Raw genomic sequence first — 19,287 nt, forward strand, 5'->3', positions numbered from 1 at the left:
GTCCGTTTTTTTTGTTGGTTTGTTTTGTTTGACAATTTTCCTGATGCCATTATTTAAGAAGTTCATTTTATCATTTTTTCTTCGTTCCATTTTCGCGCGAGGGTGCCGTTTTTCGGTATGTGTGTGTGTGTTTGGAACTATCTAGCTAGCTCTTTTTAGTTGGTCAACCGAAACAAAAAAATGAAAAGCTTTAGACAATCATAACATACATACGAAACGATTTGGTTGACCAGTCCGGTGCGCTTCTGTTTGTGATTAGTAAGAAATTTGATTTTAACTTTTGCCTTTTGGTATTTCTTTTGTTTTGTTTTTTTTTTGTTTGTTTCTACGAACAAAAGCACCTACGTTGTGAGCAAACACAGTAAGGGGAAAAAGAAAACGTATTCGCATGATAGGACAAATTTTACTTCAAAAGCGGTTTGCTGTTGCGTATTTCCATTTGATGAGTTTGATATGCAATTTGGAATTCGATTTTGGGTACGATTTGGTTTTTGGGTGGAAGCTTTTGATAAACAAAAATTTTGCTGTTCTTAAATTCTCGACCAGTTCCGAACCAGGTACAATAATCGAACGGGCTTAGAATGAGTTGGTTGAATTCGAATACAAACATTTAATGTTACAAAAATTTATACTCATATTAATTTAAACATTGTTAGGAATGTTTTTACACTTACAAATAGAGTTCTTTGAACAAGATGTATCAACAATAATAGGCGATTGTTATATAGATTGTATACACGCCTGAAGGTATGCAATATAATGTTTTAATCGACCATTACTAACTAATTACTAACTATTAATGCATTTGGTAAATGAACCAAAATTATTGTACAAAAAGTAAATAAACAATATTTAATTGTTTGGACGGTACATTGAATAGTAATTCCAATAAAATTTAATCTCATCTGGATCTGGACGTGATAAACAATAATCTCGGAAACTACATTTTATAGTGGACAATAAGAAGCCAAAGAAAAAAAAAGAATAAGAATAATGGGAAGAATAAGAAAAGGAAACCGCTGAGGAAAATTGAACACTTTTGTGCGCACAGAAATGTTACGAGGATACAAAAAAATATATACAAATGGTTGTTAATAGCAGCCTCATTAAGCTTTGCAATGCAGCTACTAATGAATTGCATGGAAAATAAATCTTTTTTTTTTTCAGAATCCTTAAAGTATTTAGAAATTCATTCCAACTCCTTTTTGGATCCTCGAGTAGCTTTGCTTGCAATGCAAATGCATTTACTCCTAAATGTATGCAATCAGATCAACAGCTTTATAGCTTCTTTATTTGCTTTACGAACCAAGCAAGCGATTTACAATAATAAAAACTAATTGTATCAAATTTTAAGTTATCATTTCACCCACCAATAAGTAGTGTAACGCCTATTTAAGAATCTTTCGCTTTTGTTACCATTAAACGTAGTGAAACCCCAGCAGCAAACCCACACCAACCAACGGGGCAAAACCCACTTGTTGCTTCTGTTTTGCCGTATTATATGTGTGAATAAATATATAATAAAGTATCAACCCACCTTTGGGAACACCCAGGAGGGTGTAAAAGAAGTGCTAGAAACACCAATTGGAGTCCGTACCGTCCGCACGGTCCGAACGGGACCCGTTTTTCGCTCATTCCTCCAGAAAAGCGACCATACTATACACCGTTCACCCGCACTGGCAGCAAAAGTCGCAGCAAAATCCGTGACCCCGGTCAAACGAGTGAAAGATTAACCATTTCCCCAAAAACCACCCAACCAACCCCACCCAGCCAACTGGAATGTGGCTTGAATGTTTTCGAAACTCACGTGGCACGAGCCATCACCGCTTTGTGAAGTTTATGGTAGAGAAGAAATGCGGATGAAGGTTAAATAATGGTTTCCGTCCCTTTTGACGCTTGTTTTATTTGGCAAAGGCACGTGCTCGCGAGTGTGTGTATGTGTGTGTGTCTGAAGATCGGTAGTGTGAATGGTTTTATTCTTTTTCAACTCTTCGCTTCTCTCTTTTTTTTAGTTTTTTTTTGGTTTTGTTGCCCCTTAGTATACAATCCCTTTTTTGACGGCTCGATCCACAAATAATTTCTCAACCGTAAAGTCCGGAAAAGTCGTAGCAACTTTTTCCCAACGTCGGGAAATCTCTCCCCAAAAAAAACGAACTCTCCTAAAAAACAATCAAACCCTAGAACGACGCGAGAAGTTATTCCGGCGGGAGTTTTGAAAATAACTTCCACCTTACGATTTGCCGAAGGGTAAAAAGGTAGTACCGTGCCGTTTGTGCAAGTGTCTGTGTCCCTTTTGCCGTTGATCTAAACCTAATAGGAGTAAAACGACCGCTGAAATGAAGACTCCACTTTTAAGAACCGCCACTTGTCACACACTTCAAGTGGCTTTTGGCACTCCAGGACTTCCGGTAAAACGGGAATTTTGTTTTTTTTGTTTCTTTACCACGGGGATCCAACGACGATGGCCACGGTTTCATACCGGCGGAACGGTTTAATCGTCGGAAGGAACCATATGCCATGGACATGTGTTATTTCGCTTCGTCGCTTTTAGATGTCGCTTGTCCGAAGGGGGGTGTGGAAGGAACTGAAAAACAGACGTTTGCAAAAAGGTATTTAAAATATTTTTCCCTTCCATTCTTTCCCATCCTCCCTCTCCGCCCCCCGGGGGAAGGGGTTTGTCGCTTGTCAATGTGAACTCTTTTAAATAGAAAACCACAATATTCAATTGTGGTACATCGGGACTGACTGTGGGGACCGATTTTTCCCTCATCTCTCTTACGACCCATTTTCCGGTTGAACGGCATGACCGGAAACTTGGTTCTGATCTCTGATCTCTTTCCCTCAACCTTCAGACCCGCTTCTTCTCCCCGATCTCCCCGATTTTGTAACAGAGAGTTCATCATCACACATGAAAATTCAAATGAAGGACAACAAGGAAAGAAAACAAAAAAACAACGGGGATCCGATTATTAGTAAAAATCGTTCTCCTGATTCTGATTCATCGACCCCCTCCCCCCCCCCTCCCCCCCCCCCCCTTATGCTCGGTGTACCATTAAATCATCACTACCACTGGATCAGCCAACCCAGGCCTAAATGAGGTGGAAAATTACCACCTTCATCACCTCCGCTTCCTCCCACCTTCATCTGTTTCCGTGATAAAGATTGTTTTAAAATATATGCTCCACCACCCACACACAACACTTCCGGCACGTGGGAGGGAAAAAGGGGGGGATTTTTTAAATAGCGATCACGAACATTTTAAAACAAAAAAAAGGATATCAAAAGGGGGATGAAGAGAAAATTACTCCCTCCACAACCTCCAATCTCGGTGACAAACGGGTAAAACAGTGGTATTTCTCCATTCGAGAAAACCCCAAACCCTGAAAGGGCGGAATGATCGCGGTACCGGATTGGAACAGAGTTCCGTTTCCGTTTAGATTATTTTATGCATTTCCCTTACGCCTCCCACCCTCAACCATCCCATCCCGGAACCTTGATGTTGCTGTTATTGTTGCTGGTGTTAAACAGTGAGCCTTTTTGTTGGTCCATTTTAAATTTCACTCATTCCCGGATCGATTATAATGTCAATGTTTTACTATTTACCCTTGCACACTGTACCCTCAGGCTTGTGGTCGAGTGCCGAGACTTTTCGGTTCCGGTCGACTAAGGGGGAAGGGGATAGGGACATTAAATATTTAATTAATATAATTAATATCGTTCATTTTATCTTCATTTTATCTCTTTCGAGCGCACACTCACACATGGCCACACTCCACACACGGGTGGAATCAGGGGAGGAAAAAAAAGCGGCGATAAATGTTATCGTAATTAATAGTAACAATATTGTCATCGAGTAAACAGTATGCCTTGCTGGTAATACGGATTGTCAGCAGCAAGTCAGCAATTGGCTGGCCATGGAAAAGCGTTTTCGAAATTATCCAATCGCGTTTGTGTTCATGTGCCCAGTTCGTTTGGTTTGATTTACCAACTTAATGTGGCGCTTAAAAGATTTACACGTGACGATTGAGGAAATTTGTTTGATTCGTTTGTTTGACACATTTTTTTAGTGCATTTAGTGCGGATTAGAATTTTTGTTTGTGTACCAGAAAAAGATATCCGACTAATAAAACTGTTTGAAACAGGTGTTTTGTTTGCTCACTTCAGTTGGATAGACGGAAATAAATAGTTTGTGCCTAACTTTAGGCGCTAAGCTAATAATATAACGCAACTATGCAATCCGCATTCAATTCAATGTTTATTTTAATGCCTTTTGAAACTTATTTTTTACGTTTTTTCGTACCAAGTGCTCTGCTACCTAAGAACATTACATCTCGGGACGTGTAATAAAGAACAAGAACGTTATAAACTAGAGATGTGCAGAGTGAGTTGAAACGTTGTATTGAACGAGTTTCGTTCACTCACCACGAGGAGTTATGGCGACTCTTTTTTCACTTACTCACTCATGAGTGTAAGCATGTTTGAGCCGTGGTGAGTCGAGTCGCCAAATGAATATAACTAGCCAAACGAATATACTGCTCGCTCTGTAAAGAAAAAAAATCTAAAAATTTGAAAATTTCCTAAGGCTCATTTTTGCACCAAGTTTTGCCAATAACTCGGTCGGTATCCAACGAATCGCCAATCTTCAAACTGTGGTCGATAGATGGCACCAATGGCTACATTTTCTTCTTGGACGGCCATGCCCTTAGTTGTCTGTGCCAGTAGTTATTTAAGGAATCAAGTTCCTTACCCTGTTTGAGAAAATTTGAAATTTTCCTCATTTTTCTGCAATTCAGCAAAATTTTAAATGTGATATATTTTAATGCGAATTTGTTGCAATAAGTTTCTTTTCACTCAAATAATGCTTTAAACTAAAAAAAGAATAAAAAATCAGAAAAAAAATTCAAAAAAATTTTCCACTCGAAAATTTCATAAGGGGTACCCCTTGCCATTTTTTTGAGAAATTTTGCAAAAAAAATTAAATTGATTTATTTTAATGCCAATTGGTTGCAATGAGTTTCTTTTCACTCAAATAATGCTTTAAATTAAAAAAAGAGTAAAAAATCAGAAAAAAATCAAAAAATTCAAAAAAATGAAAATTTACTAAGGCTCATTTTTGCACCAAGTTTTGCCTATAACTCGATCGGTATCCAACGGATCACCAATCTTTAACCTCTGGTCGATAGATGGCACCAATGGCTACATTTTCTTCTTGGACGGTCAAGCCCTCAGATGTCTGTATTAGGAATTATTCGAGGAACCAAGTTCCACACCCTGTTTGTGAAAATGTAAAATTTTCCTAATTTTTGCACCAAGTTTTGCCAATAACTCGGTCGGTATCCAACGGATCGCCAATCTTCAAACTGTGGTCGATAGATGGCACCAATGGCTACATTTTCTTCTTGGACGGCCATGCCCTCAGATGTCTGTGCCAGAAGTTATTCGAGGAACCAAGTTCCATACCCTGTTTGAGAAAATGTAAAATTTTCCTCATTTTTGCACCAACTTTTGCCTATAACTCGGTCGGTATTAAACGGATCGCCAATCTTTAACCTGTGGTCGATAGATGGCACCAATGGCTCCATTTTCTTCTTGGACGGCCATGCCCTCAGATCTCTGTGCCAGAAGTTATTCGAGGAACCAAGTTCCTTACCCTGTTTGAGAAAATGTAAAATTTTCCTCATTTTTGAGCAATACAGCAAAATTTAAAAAATTGATATATTTTAATGCGAATTTGTTGCAATAAGTTTCTTTTCACTCATCTAATGCTTTAAATTAAAAAAAGAATAAAAAATCTGAAAAAAATTTCAAAAAAATTTTTCACTCGAAAATTTCATAAGGCTTACCCCTTACGTTTTTTTTGAGAAATTTTGCAAAAAAAATAAAATTGATTTATTTTAATGCCAATTGGTTGAAATAGGTTTCTTTTCACTCAAATAATGCTTCAAATTAAAAAAAAAGGATGAAAAATAATAAAAAATTGAAAAAAATCTAAAAATTGGAAAATTTCCTAAGGCTATAGCATTACCTTTTTTTTGAGTAATTTTGCGAAATGTTGTAAATTGAATTTTTTAATGCGAATTGGTTGAAACAAGTTTCTTTTCATTATTCACTAAGGTTATAGCCTTATAAATGACTTTTACGTTTATGCCGGATTTTTTTATGACTCCGTAATGAGTCGTTAAACGAGCTGACTCCTAATACAGACTCATTTACTCTGAGTTGACTCACTAAAAAGAGTTGTTATTCTCATCTCTATTATAAACCACTTTGAATCCGTCGGATATAACATTCATTTTTTCCATTGGCTTTTGCTCAGGTTTCGACCAATTATTTATGTAAAATTGAAAGTAGAAATACCAAATTTCCAATTGCTATTAAACGTCGGAACTAAAATACAGCCGGTTTGGATCGCGACGCCTAAAAGTATGCAAACTCTGTTTCAAATATTCCTTTTGCAAGTCCTGAAGAGTTAAATGATAACTTTAAAGGTTAGATCGCGTTGCAGAGATGAGAATTATAACATTTTTTAGAGAGTTTAAACGAAGTAAAAAATTGACTAAAAGAATTAAATTCTTTTCGTCACTCTTTTAAGATTAAAAAAATATTACTATAAACAAATGATTGGACAACTGTTTTGCGTTTTAACTCACTCACTACTTGCGTCGACTAAATACTCAAGCTTTGGTGTTTCAAATCCCTGAATAGGATTGACTAAAAGATGAAACTATATTTCCACTTTCACATCTGTATTTGGAACAAAAAGCGCTGCCAAATGTGAGATCAAAATTAAACATAAAACAAACAAACTTGTTAGATACTGGAATACATATTTTTATCACTAAATTATACACAGAGCATGGCGCAAATCAGATATTCCAAACCGTATCTTAAGCCTTCTTATTCGACTTACTGATGTATTTAAAATATGAAGTTTCTGATGAAGGACTTCAGAAACTTTTTTGAACTGTCTTCTTTTTTGGATTTTAGAGCGTTTAATTAGTTGAAAGCTAAAAAGCTGTCACAAGTATGAAACTATAAATTAAGGGCAAATTATGATCGAAAAGATATCGACTTTCCATACGATTCACGATCTGAAACACGTCTGGTCCAAAAATGAACTTATTTCAATGTCATTTCGTAGTAATATATTATATTTATATTTTTTTCTTATTTTCCGATACTACTGTTCTAACAAACAATCAACAATTTAGCTGTGCACGAGATTTAGCGAACCGAAAAAGTAACGTTACGAAGGCGTTACAAATGATTAGTAACGAGCTACTTAAATTAACTACGTATTGCATACCTTTAGGCGTACACAACCAAAGTAATTTCTTTAAAAAAAAACTGCAAACCATTAGAAACTATACTTACGTGTAGTACATAGAACGATAAGCGTGTTACTTTACTTCATATCACAATATTATATTTAGACAAAGCAAAGTGTGTATAAATGTTACACTTTCACATTTTTTTGTTGTTATGTTGTGAGGGAAAATATTTCCTCCTGATCGTTACCATTCTTACCGTAACGCTAGTATTAAAGCTTATCTTACTGGTTTAGTTAAAGCATTCATCGGGTTGGTTGTCTTAAAGCTTTGCGTTGAAATCGAACGACGAACGAGTAACCGTGTCGAAGAATTAGTTTCAGCCGTCGGTCCGTACCGCTTACCAAGGTCGCCACATTTCACCGTTCGGATTATCCTTTCCATCATCGGCACTTTCCTTTCGCTCTTGGCCTTGGCTGGTTTCTCCTTCCTCCTCTTGTGTTTCCACCTTCTCCATGCTAACGTCCTGCAGCGTTTCTTCCATTCGAATAGCGTTAGTTGGCACGAAGGGAGAACTGTTAAAATGATGTCCCAACTTCCCCAACCGACTTCGGCAAGGCTGTTCTTCCGGCGAGGGAGGAGTCGGAAAGATGGACAAAAGTCGTTCCATCTTGTGATCGCTTAGTGTGCCAGTTTTTCCCATCGGTGTTTTAAGGGTCGTACCGTCCCCAGTCCCATCGCCATTCGTTGGGCTGGCCGGTGGGCTCGGTACGGTTAGGGCGCTCGGTGGTCTATCTTCCCGTGTATCGATCCCAGGTGGTCGAACGACCGTCGGTTCTTTGCCAGCGCTCGGATGGACAGGGTTCGAAAGGGTCGCGCCACGCAACGGGCCAAAGAAAGGAAACGGATGGAATGGTATCGACGACGTATCGCCGGTGGGAAAAGGAATACCCGCCGGGAACATTAGCGACAGGTTGTTGGCAATGGTGCGATTTAGCAACCCATTGCCACTGCTGCTGTTGTTGTTGATATCGTCCGGCGACTGTAGTGGAAGCCCGGCAAACCCGAACGGGTGTTGTCCACCACCCAAACCAGCCGGAAACGATCTGCCCGGTTGAAAGGTGAGACAACTTTCCAGGTGCTTTCGAACGCGCGCCTTCAGCCCTTCGTCCACTGAACCGAGCGTATCGAAGTACTTCCCAATCTCATCGATACACTCCCGGTACCCGGTGGCAAACTTTTCCGGTACCGTCGGATCGACGGCCATTGCCACGTTGAGCCGGCGTCGCTCAATGTCCTGCAGATGTTTCACCGTCAGGTCGAGTATGTCCGCCTTCTCCAGCTTGGAATGACGGACCGGCTGTGGATGGGGAAAAATGGGGAAATTGTACTAAAATGTGAATGCACTTGACACTTGTCGCCACACAATGCGGCTGTCAATACGTACATCCTTTTTCATCGCATCCAGCAACAGTCCCTTGAGATCGTTCAAATAATTGTTGATACGGGCGCGTCGTTTCTTTTCCATAATTGGTTTATTTGTCTGTTTGAAAGAAAAAAAAAACAAAAATGAAGAGAAGTTGTTTGTTTGTGATTAGAACGAGTTGTTTTAAAATGATGAAATAAAAACTAGACGCATTTAGGGTATTGAAAAATCCTTTCGTGCGTAGTGATTTGCCTATCTTTAGGCGCGTAACCAAGAAACCAAAAAGCTTTCATATTAACACATAACCCGACACACTATCCAATGGTGATTAAAACTAACACAAAACCATCGAAACTTTGTTGTTTTCTTTCATGTCAATTATTTTTCACATACTCTTAATGTTGTGCAATTCGTATAACACGCTGAGCTTGTTCCATTTCAATGATTGTTTTATCCGTTTTAACATTTTTCGGAATCACTTTTAACACAATTTTTACTTGCTCACTTTATCAATGTTTATACACACTAAATATCCTTTCATGCTTTATGATAGCCTATATGAAGGCGTGTAAAATGATTGCCTAAAATTAATGTCTTTCAAATAACAACTAAACAACAGTCCTTTTCAGACGTCCACATAGCGTCATAAAATGTATACTTCAGAAATCAAAAAACTCCATATTGCAACAAAGTATTACTAATTCATTGCTTTTCTATGCAAATTAAAGTTGGTTGACAAATGAGCCGGAATTTATGTAATACGTTTTACCATATTACTTGTTGCGGTAAAGTTTTTGACTAATATTAAGAGGATTTTTTCTTTGTTCACTTTATGCTTATGCATTTCCGTACTTTTCTTAGAGCATAAAAATTTCCTTTTTCATTTAAAAAACACAAAATATGCTAACAGCAATGCTTCACAAACGAAAGAACAACTAAAGTTATCGAAACAGTAACGCACACCTGAACACAAAAGCGCCCGCAACTTATGCAATATTACTTAATTTCGTCTTAGCTTATTACGGTTTGATTCTCGAAGTATTTTTTCAGTTTTACTAATCCTAAACTTTCCTTTCGTACTACTGTTTTCTTCCTCACTTTTTCAAAGTTTTTAGTTTCAACAGTTTTTTTTCTTTTCAACTGGCACTCACTTATCCTTCTTCCTTTTTTTCATTTTAACATTTTAATATTCACACTCGCACAAAAGAATCTTAAAAACTAAACCAAAAAAAATAATCTTTCGTGTTTTACAACAGATCACAAGTTTATTTGTCACATTTTCGAAACGTTTTCACCAATATCTTAACACTTCACATTACCTTTCTGATTTCGGCCTTTATTCGGCGCAAATAGCTCTCCGATGCGTACTCATCGTGCCGGTCGTGTGGATTCAACTTGCTCGGATTGGCCATTTTTTATTTCACTATCGTATTGTTCACTTGTCGTTTACTTGCGATTATACTTGCTTTAGTATGTTAGCTTTTGTTTTATCATTGGATTTCCAATTTACACATCATTTCACTCGTTTTTGCATATATTTTGCACGCTGATTTTGTTTGGTCACTTAACTAAAACCAATTCCACTGTCACCGGTCACTGGACAGACTGCCGACACCGGTGGCATTCGAGGAGCGAATGCCGGAACAGGAGGATCGTACCAGATCACATTCCCCACACACATGGTTGTGCACATTACTAAACATTATCATGATTAACAATTTAACCAAATTCCCCCACCCGTTTTTCTAAAAAGGGACGTTCTCGATTTTTGTTGTCTCGTTTCGTACGCAACTTTCTGTCCCATTCCATCCCATTGGTTCCATCGGTCGGGTGATCGGGAGTTGCATCTTTGGAACAAGAACCGGAGACGTGGGTTCGCTTCGTTGGTCTTTTCCCACGCCGCGACGGGAACACCTTTTTTTTATTTTTTTCCCGTTCCTACCACTGGAACTAGCAGCTGACCCATAAACCTTCGCACGCACACACACACACACATACAAACCCATAACACGGCCCTCCGACCCTCGAACGTCGCCGTCGTTGTAGTCGTCGTCATCGACAGGATGTAAACAATCTAAAGCGACCAAAGAAGAACCGGAGCGGACAGGCACACACATACACACGCACGCACACACACGTGTACGTGGTGGGAAAAAAGGGGGAAACTTATGCACTTATGCTGTTGTGGGAACCCTAGCCAATGTTGCACGGCACAACCGGGAAGAACGATTCTTTGCTCCCTCGTTTCTTCGTCAAATTCGTCTTACTTTCCCACTACTCCCAGTACGGCGGCATGTCGACAGCACCCTTCGTGAGGGGTTTTCAGACCAAAACCAAACAGAACCAAACAAAAGAAAAAAAAAGAAAAAAGGAACTCTAAATTCCCACACTTTGCGCTCCGGGGAATTCGTCCGGAACACCGAACACCGGTGGCATTATGTATTTGGGGGAAAGTGAGGGAAAATAATAAAAAAAGAAGCTAAAGCGAAAATACCGTCGCACCTTGAAGGCCATCTCGACCAGAGTTCCTCGCTTACGCCTAGCGCCATCACACCCTTCAGATAAAGTTTCCCTTCTCGCCCTTTCCCTTCGTTACAGTATAGGGCTTCCATCCGGGAGAAGCGGTGTTTCTCTCTCTTTTTTTTATTCTAGATTGTTATTTTTTGGTAAATCATAATTGAGATCTTGTTACGGCGTTTCTTCCCCGTAAGCTGCCCAGACACGCTTATGCTTCCGGCCCGGAGGGCCGGGGTCCGTAGCGTGGCCGAAAGTGAATCCCGTTCCCGTATGAAAATGAAGGAACTCGACCGTTCCGTGTTTTTTTGGTGGAAAAGGTGAATGGTGATGAAAGTACCCAAAAAACGTGTGTGCGGAAGAAACATAATTTATCAAAAGCAGGAAGTCATTGAACTCGTGCCAGATGGAATTAGTTTCGTTGTGCACTAGCAACAATTAATAATGGAATGTATTGAGGAAAATATAAATTTAAAAGTTTTACTAATTTTGGACGATTTTAAGAAAAGTAAAATTAGCATAAACTGATAAGAAAGTTTTAAAGTTCTAGAGCCATTTTTTCTCTCTTTTTCGTAATGTTTTTTTTTGTTTGTCACAACATTTAGACAACAATTATTAATTTCAATTGATTTTGCGTTACATTAAATATACCTTACCGAAGTGGATCATTCTTACCTAAAAATGAAGTCTAGGAAGTCATTAGAGTAATTATATGTAAAGCTTTTGACCTAGTTGGAGGACTTTCTACTAAAAAGGGAAAGTTAATATAAATTACCAAAAAAAATGGTGCTTATATTTTGTTTCTTTATACTTCGTGAATTTATTGTTACTAAAAACATATATTATGTTTGCAACTCACTCTTGTACTTATGTACAAAATTTACTAAATATTTCGTCGATGAGTTTTGAAACGAACGCCTGAAGGTATGCAATATTCATACAAATAACACCTCCAACCCGTCGGAAGTAGACGAACTCCTGGGATGCACATACGAAAATAGGGACAAAATGCATCAATTCTTCTTTTGATTGCTTTTATTGTATAACATTTTTTTTCCTTAAAACTGCTTTTATGTATCTTTCTGACTTTTTTTTAACATATACATTAAAACATCAAAACTAATTCCAATAAGAGATGATGAATTGCATCTCCTAATAACAAGATTGTGAGCCTCAGAGGCGGATCATCCACTACGCGAACTACGCAAGCGGCCGCCGGGGGCCCCGGGGCTGAAGGGCCCCCAAAATGGTTGGCGCTTGATGAGTTCAATATGCATGTCTTATAATATTGTAACACTTTACTTATTTTCTTTCGTCGGTTGTGGGCCCTCCCCACCCCAAATTGATGTATGCGATGTATGATGATGTGAATTGGTTGAAATAAGTTTCTTTTCATTCAAATCGTGCTTTAAATAAGAAAAAGATTAAAAAATTAGAAAACAATAAAAAAAAATATAAAAATTGAAAATTTTATTGCCTTAGCTTTTTTTGAGTAATTTTGCAAAATTTTAAAAATTGATATATTTTAATGCGAATTAGTTGCAATATGTTTGTTTTCACTTAAATAATGCTTTAAATTAAAAAAAGAATAAAAAATCAGAAAAAAATTTTAAAAAAATTTTCAACTCGAAAATTTCATAAGGCTTACCCCTTACGTTTTTTTTGAGAAATTTTGCAAAAAAAATTAAATTGATTTATTTGAATGCCAATTGGTTGCAATAAGTTACTTTTCACTCAAATAATGTTTTAAATTCAAAAAAGGATGAAAAACAATAAAAAATTGAAAAAATTCGAAAAATTGGAAAATTTTATAAGGCTATAGACTTACCTTTTTTTGAGTAATTTTTCAAAAAAAATTAAATTGATTTATTTTCATGCCAATTGGTTGAAAAAAGTTACTTTTCACTCAAATAATGTTTTCAACAAAAAAAACGAATAAAAAATTATAAAAAAATTGAAAAAATATAAAAATTTGAAAATTTCATAAGGCTCATTTTTGCACCAAGTTTTGCCTATAACTCGGTTGGAATCCAACGGATCGCCAATCTTTAACCTGTGGTCGATAGATGGCACCAATGGCTCCATTTTCTTCTTGGACGGCCATGCCCTCAGATGTCTGTGCCAGAAGTTATTCGAGGAACCAAGTTCCTTACCCTGTTTGAGAAAATGTAAAATTTTCCTCATTTTTGAGCAATACAGCAAAATTTAAAAAATTGATATATTTTAATGCGAATTTGTTGCAATATGTTTGTTTTCACTCAAATAATGCTTTAAATTAAAAAAAGAATAAAAAATCAGAAAAAAATTTTAAAAAAATTTTCAACTCGAAAATTTCATAAGGCTTACCCCTTACGTTTTTTTTTTGAGAAATTTTGCAAAAAAAATTAAATTGATTTATTTGAATGCCAATTGGTTGCAATAAGTTACTTTTCACTCAAATAATGTTTTAAATTCAAAAAAGGATGAAAAACAATAAAAAATTGAAAAAATTCGAAAAATTGGAAAATTTTATAAGGCTATAGACTTACCTTTTTTTTGAGTAATTTTTCAAAAAAAATTAAATTGATTTATTTTCATGCCAATTGGTTGAAAAAAGTTACTTTTCACTCAAATAATGTTTTCAACAAAAAAAACGAATAAAAAATTATAAAAAAATTGAAAAAATATAAAAATTTGAAAATTTCATAAGGCTCATTTTTGCACCAAGTTTTGCCTATAACTCGGTCGGTATCCAACGGATCGCCAATCTTTAACCTGTGGTCGATAGATGGCATCAATGGCTACATTTTCTTCTTGGATGGCCATGCCCTCAGATGTCTGTGCCAGAAGTTATGCGAGAAACCAAGTTCCTTACCCTGTTTGAGAAAATGTAAAATTTTCCTCATTTTTGAGCAATTCAGCAAAATTTTTAAATGTGATATATTTTATTGCGAATTTGTTGCAATAAGTTTCTTTTCACTCATATAATGCTTTAAATTAAAAAAAGAATAAAAAATCAGAAAAAAATTAAAAAAAAAATTTCCACTCGAAAATTTCATAAGGCTTACCCCTTACGTTTTTTTTGAGAAATTTTGCAAAAAAAATAAAATTGATTTATTTTAATGCCAATTGGTTGAAATAGGTTTCTTTTCACTCAAATAATGCTTTAAATTAAAAAAAGGACGAAAAATAATAAAAATTAAAAAAAAATCTAAAAGTTTGAATATTTCATAAGGCTATAGCCTTAGCTTTTTTTTGAGTAATTTTGTAAAATTTTAAAAATTGATTTATTACTGCGAATTGGTTGAAATAACTTTCTTTTCACTCAACTAATGCTCTAAATAAAAAAAGAATAACAAATTGTGTGGACCCTAAACAAACCCCCTTCCCCCGTCATCGCAACCAGAGTTTTAAAGGGAGCCGAGGATTCTCAGTTAAGGCCTCACCTTACTGATCACCTTACACATCACCTTACTGATAAGAAAGTGAAGCTCATCTAAAGGGAGAATGAAATTTATGCTCGTTGCAGTTCAGACTCGTCTCTAGTTATACAAAATCCTAAAATTTAGAATCCAAAAACACTGGAAAGAGTTCTACCTTTTTTATCATTTTAACAAAAGCTGTTCAAAAAAACAGCTGAAAACATGTTTTCGCAAAAATAAATAACAACATGCCATCATGCTAAAAACCTTCTCCATAACTCAAGTTATGCTGCAGTGTCCATGCTCTGCGCGAACATGCCTTGAGAAACTTCGCATTCAACGTTCTCACATGATGACGCGCGTTACCTTCCACTTCTTCAATGTCCTTTTCCCACATGGAGTCGTATTTTTTCCCCGCAAGGATGCAACGGACGAAGGAAACCCTAAAACGGAACCCTTGGCAAAACAAGCAGTAATAAAGGAGGAAAGAAAGGACAGAAAGGAAGGAACACGCAAACGGAAACCCTTCGACAGCGATCTGCTCTAGCGTTCGAGCACGCCCAAAGAAGTGTGAGAAAAAGTTAATCCCCTTTGTCGGAAGCATGAGCTTGTGTTGGTTGTTTTTTTTTCTTCTCTCTTTCTCTCTCTCTCTCCTTCTTTTCGACTCCGAGTCCTTTTGCAAGTTAGGTAAGGTAAGGGTAAGTCATATGATATGGCATGGAGAGGATCTTTTGATGTGGTAACAGTTACGGAACCACAGTGCAAACATACAAGCGAAACGAACCGAGCGCCCTTTCATGGAAGGATATCGAACTGGATATTGATGTGGCCACTTTTTCACTTGATTTCGGATCGCCTGTGGTGTGGACACACACACACACACGCGCGCGCGAAAACACCAGACAAGAGAACAAGTTGTCGTTTGTAATTAAATTGTGTCGTGTATCAATTTGTTTTCTCGCTTTTAAATTTGAAAGGAAGGACGGTTTTTTTAGTATTCTTACGAGTAGAAACGAAAAATACTCCCAACACAAATCGGACATTTCTTCGGTACTAACACAAACATACACCTTCCGCGTGACTTGGTTAAAACGTGTTGTTATATATATTTTTAGTAAACTTTGTAGTTCCTCCTCCTGCCATGCGCAGTTCGCCTGCTAGCGGCCTGAATCGGCATGCCACGCGTTCCGGAGTGTAGTGTTTAATAAGAGAAGCTTAACAATTATAGTGGAATTATAAGAGCCATAAATTCGCCCAGAACCGGGAGCAACAGGTTCAGTAATCTCAAAGCGCTTCATAAGCATCGTCCACTGCAGTAGTGCCATCGCCATCGTACGGACCCACCACATTCGATTGCATCTCCTTCAGGAACTCATCGACGTTGGTTTTGCGTTTGCTGCTCCGATGATGATGATGCTTCCCGTCACTGCTGCTACGGCCCCCGCCACTGTCCTCCCTGTCTTTGCTCGACTTTTTCTTCTTGTGCTTTTTGTCTTTATCCTTTGACTGGAAGGAATAGGAAATCACAAGCGTTAATTGTACATCTCAGAGAGAGAGAGAGAGAGAGAGACAGAGAGAGATTGCTTACCTTTTTCTCCGATGAACTTTTTGACCGGCTTACGGATGAGGTGGAAACGACATCTTCACCACCTTCCGGCGATCGACGTTCCTTCGTGTCGATCATGGACCAACCTTCGTAGTTCAGGTTTAGCTTCCCTTTCTCCACACCCGGTGTAATACGGCCCACTTCCAGCTCGACACTCAGCAGCGAAAGCTTCCGTTCGCTATCATCCTCCTCCGGTGTTTCTTCCCCAGCCATCTCCGGGTCATTATAACTGGCAGCACGATCCGTTTCACTTCGAACCGGATTTAATGTCTGTAAGCCCGGCGTCAAGCTTTTCACAGCGATTGATGCCTTTCCGGATGTATCCGGTGGTTCGATCGCTTGATCACCACCAGGATCTTCATCATCGAACCTCGACACGAGCGGATTGTGACGATCGTCTTCATCCTCATCACTTTCGACTGGCGGTGCAAACGAGGACGATTGACGCCCCGTACCAACGTCCACCGTATCCTCGAGGAACGACTTATCCAACACACCACCGTCCGGACAAAACTCATCCACATTGTCGATCTTCCCGAAACCCATATCGGACGACAGTGTGGCCATGGTAGCGTTGCGGACCGGTTGTTGTTCCTGCTGGCGCTGTGGATTGAGCTTGGTTGTGTTGATGGCCGTCGTTGATGCAACGGCCAGATGCGAATTCCGATCCGGTACGATGATTGGGTGGCCTCCGCCGAGTATAATGCTTTTCGTCGGACGAATTACGGATGGATCTGTAGGGCTGGTCGGGGCGTTTGTGGTGTTTTCCCGTGCCTTCTTTTTGCTGATGAGATTGTCCAGGAAGCGACCATAGTCAGAATCGTCTGATTTCTACGCCAGGAAAATGTTTAAAAATGGGAAAATGAAATAAAAATAAAAATCGACACTCTCTCATCGCTGCTTACCTGATACTCGTCGATCTCCAACCGGCAGATGTCGAGATCCTGTGCGTTTTTCCTTAACGACGCTTCGAGGGCACTCTTCTGCAGGTAGAGGAACGGAATGCCGAAGAATTTGTGCAGTAGCCGCAACCCGAACCCGTTTCGCATCGAACTGTCGCCGTACACGATTTCGGCCTTTCGTTCCTGGCTGGCCGTTTCGACGAACCCGTGCACCTGTTCCGCCGTAATCACGCGATGGTGGCCCATATCACAGTGATTGCCAAGCAGCAGCACCGGTATGTCCGTCGGTACCTTCGGCAGTTCGCGACAAACGTAATCGAACGTCCATGCTTTCGTTATGTCCATCACCATCACGACACAGTGTGTGCCCTTGTACACGTCGAGAAACTCCGCATCCAGCACGGGGACGTCCGGTTCCGCACCCGGTCCAGCCGTCGTAAGCTTCAGGTTGGTACTTTTTTGCTTCGATTTTCCACGATCCACCACGTCCCATACCTCCACCTTAACGACATCGTCCGTCGCTTTGAACGACCACTGGATGCTGGCGACCTGGATCTGCTCCGTGGGAGTGTACTGCTCGATGAAGGCTTTTCCCTGCAAACGCTCTAGCAGACAAGATTTACCAACGTTCCGATCGCCCTTGATAACGACTTTCACTGCGGTGGGAAGGTGATAAGAGAATGCATTTAGTTATATTCTACACAAAGAAAAAAAAGAACGAACGCAATTGCAAGTAAGTAACATACTGTTGTACTGAACGCCACGGGAAAATCGCTTCTTAAGCGAATCAGACATCGTCTGCCCGACGGACTCCGGTATCGATACGGCAGGGCCATCGTTTTTGTTCGTTAGCTTCTTAAACACGGAAAACATGACTACTGGCCAGCACACATCACACACTTAGCGCACTAAACTGTTGCTTCGGATGTTCAACTTTTTCTCGAAACGCCAACCAACAGCACCAGCAACAAACAGCTGCTAGCGAGAGTTTCCACCGATTGGCCTTTTCGCTTGTCCACCCACCCGATCCGTTTTTCCTTTTGTTTACATATTAACGTATGGAGAAAGCAAAAAAAAAATCGTTTCCTTTTCTTTTTTTAACGAAACACGTCAAGCTGTCAAAAGTTTTCTATTTTTTTTGACGAAACAACTGTCATACGCTGCGGGCGAAAAGCACAGTTGCGAGGTTATGTTCGAAAGCTCTCACCATGGCTTCGCCGCGCTTTCGCACTTCGAATAAACCGTTGAAAGCTGACTCATAGCGCATCTTTTCCCTGCATGCGTGTGTTAGCGCGTTAAATAAATGAAGCAAGTTTTCCTAGAATAATATTATCTATTGTAACATTAATATACGCAATGCTAAGGCTTATTTTACTTCTTTTAGTAGAACACATAATAATAGATCGAGTATTAATTCATTACTAGCTCTAAATTATTTTTAAACACCCTCGCATCAACATTCCCTTGTCTATTTTCGGATAATGATCATAAAATGAAGATAAACAATGATTTTGGAAGAATAAAGTATCATGCTTCATTTATTTGTTCGTGCCTTATTACTTTTCTTGTGCCGAACTGTTGCATAACCACCCGGCTTAAGACCACGCGCTCAACAAAAAAAAACGCATGATACTAAAATATTTTTCCACTGAATGTGCCTGAAGTGAACCAATCCAGGACGAGCTCGTATTCCCGCGAAGAAATGTCCTACACCAACCAGGGTGTTCTGAGAAAGAAACTTTGAAAAGAAACAAAATGTGAGGTTAGGCAAAGGTTCCATCCACTTTCTCTCGCATGAACCCGTCGTGTGTGCGCGCGGCAATGTTTCACATCTTCTCATTGAAGCCGGCAAAGCAAATGTGTCAGAAAATAGGAAAATAAGGTTTAAATTCATCGCTAAAGCTCGTTGGATTGGCTCTTACGTTTATCATCATGCAACATTTGGTCGGACATTCGTTAGAGAACAGTTGAAACATGTCAAGCCATCACACGGACTTGGGACGGATATTTCATTCGCCACGGGCACATATTTTTGTGGTTATGGCGCGTACGCACATGCACTCACACACACACATATACACATGGGATAGTTACCTTTTTTCCGTTCTTCGGTACAGCACGCCCAACAAGAATACGGGAAAATTGAGAAGCCACACGCACGTACACACAC

General features: G+C 39.0%; 2 protein-coding genes across 2 annotated transcripts; both read right to left on the minus strand.

The window, feature by feature from the left end:
- Window positions 1-7,471: 7,471 nt before the first annotated feature.
- LOC125769366 (protein deadpan-like) lies at window positions 7,472-10,219 on the minus strand. Its single transcript, XM_049438061.1, has 3 exons — window positions 10,014-10,219; window positions 8,716-8,811; window positions 7,472-8,628 (listed from the first exon to the last, which is right to left on the minus strand). The coding sequence occupies exons 1-3, from the start codon at window positions 10,104-10,106 to the stop codon at window positions 7,669-7,671; spliced, it is 1,149 nt and encodes a 382-aa protein (XP_049294018.1). The 5' UTR covers window positions 10,107-10,219; the 3' UTR covers window positions 7,472-7,668.
- Window positions 10,220-15,687: 5,468 nt separating this feature from the next.
- LOC125769362 (rab-like protein 6) lies at window positions 15,688-18,198 on the minus strand. Its single transcript, XM_049438056.1, has 4 exons — window positions 17,864-18,198; window positions 17,121-17,773; window positions 16,198-17,046; window positions 15,688-16,115 (listed from the first exon to the last, which is right to left on the minus strand). Exons 1-4 carry the CDS (start codon window positions 17,988-17,990, stop codon window positions 15,894-15,896), a joined length of 1,851 nt encoding a protein of 616 aa, XP_049294013.1. The 5' UTR covers window positions 17,991-18,198; the 3' UTR covers window positions 15,688-15,893.
- Window positions 18,199-19,287: the final 1,089 nt, after the last annotated feature.

This window comes from Anopheles funestus, chromosome 3RL (assembly GCF_943734845.2).
Source record: "Anopheles funestus chromosome 3RL, idAnoFuneDA-416_04, whole genome shotgun sequence".
In the NCBI taxonomy this organism is placed as follows: domain Eukaryota; kingdom Metazoa; phylum Arthropoda; class Insecta; order Diptera; family Culicidae; genus Anopheles; species Anopheles funestus.

What these genes read in the sequence shown, in the direction of transcription:
- LOC125769366 (XM_049438061.1), bottom strand. Translation starts at nt 10,106, where the DNA reads ATGGCCAATCCGAGCAAGTTGAATCCACACGACCGGCACGATGAGTAC. An exon ending in TAAAGGCCGAAATCAGAAAG is followed by an intron (nt 8,812 to 10,013) that starts GTAATGTGAAGT and finishes TCTTTCAAACAG; the next exon opens with ACAAATAAACCAATTATGGA. An exon ending in TGGATGCGATGAAAAAGGAT is followed by an intron (nt 8,629 to 8,715) that starts GTACGTATTGAC and finishes CCCCATCCACAG; the next exon opens with CCGGTCCGTCATTCCAAGCT.
- LOC125769362 (XM_049438056.1), bottom strand. Translation starts at nt 17,990, where the DNA reads ATGTTTTCCGTGTTTAAGAAGCTAACGAACAAAAACGATGGCCCTGCC. An exon ending in CCGTGGCGTTCAGTACAACA is followed by an intron (nt 17,774 to 17,863) that starts GTATGTTACTTA and finishes TTCCCACCGCAG; the next exon opens with TGAAAGTCGTTATCAAGGGC. An exon ending in TGGAGATCGACGAGTATCAG is followed by an intron (nt 17,047 to 17,120) that starts GTAAGCAGCGAT and finishes TTCCTGGCGTAG; the next exon opens with AAATCAGACGATTCTGACTA.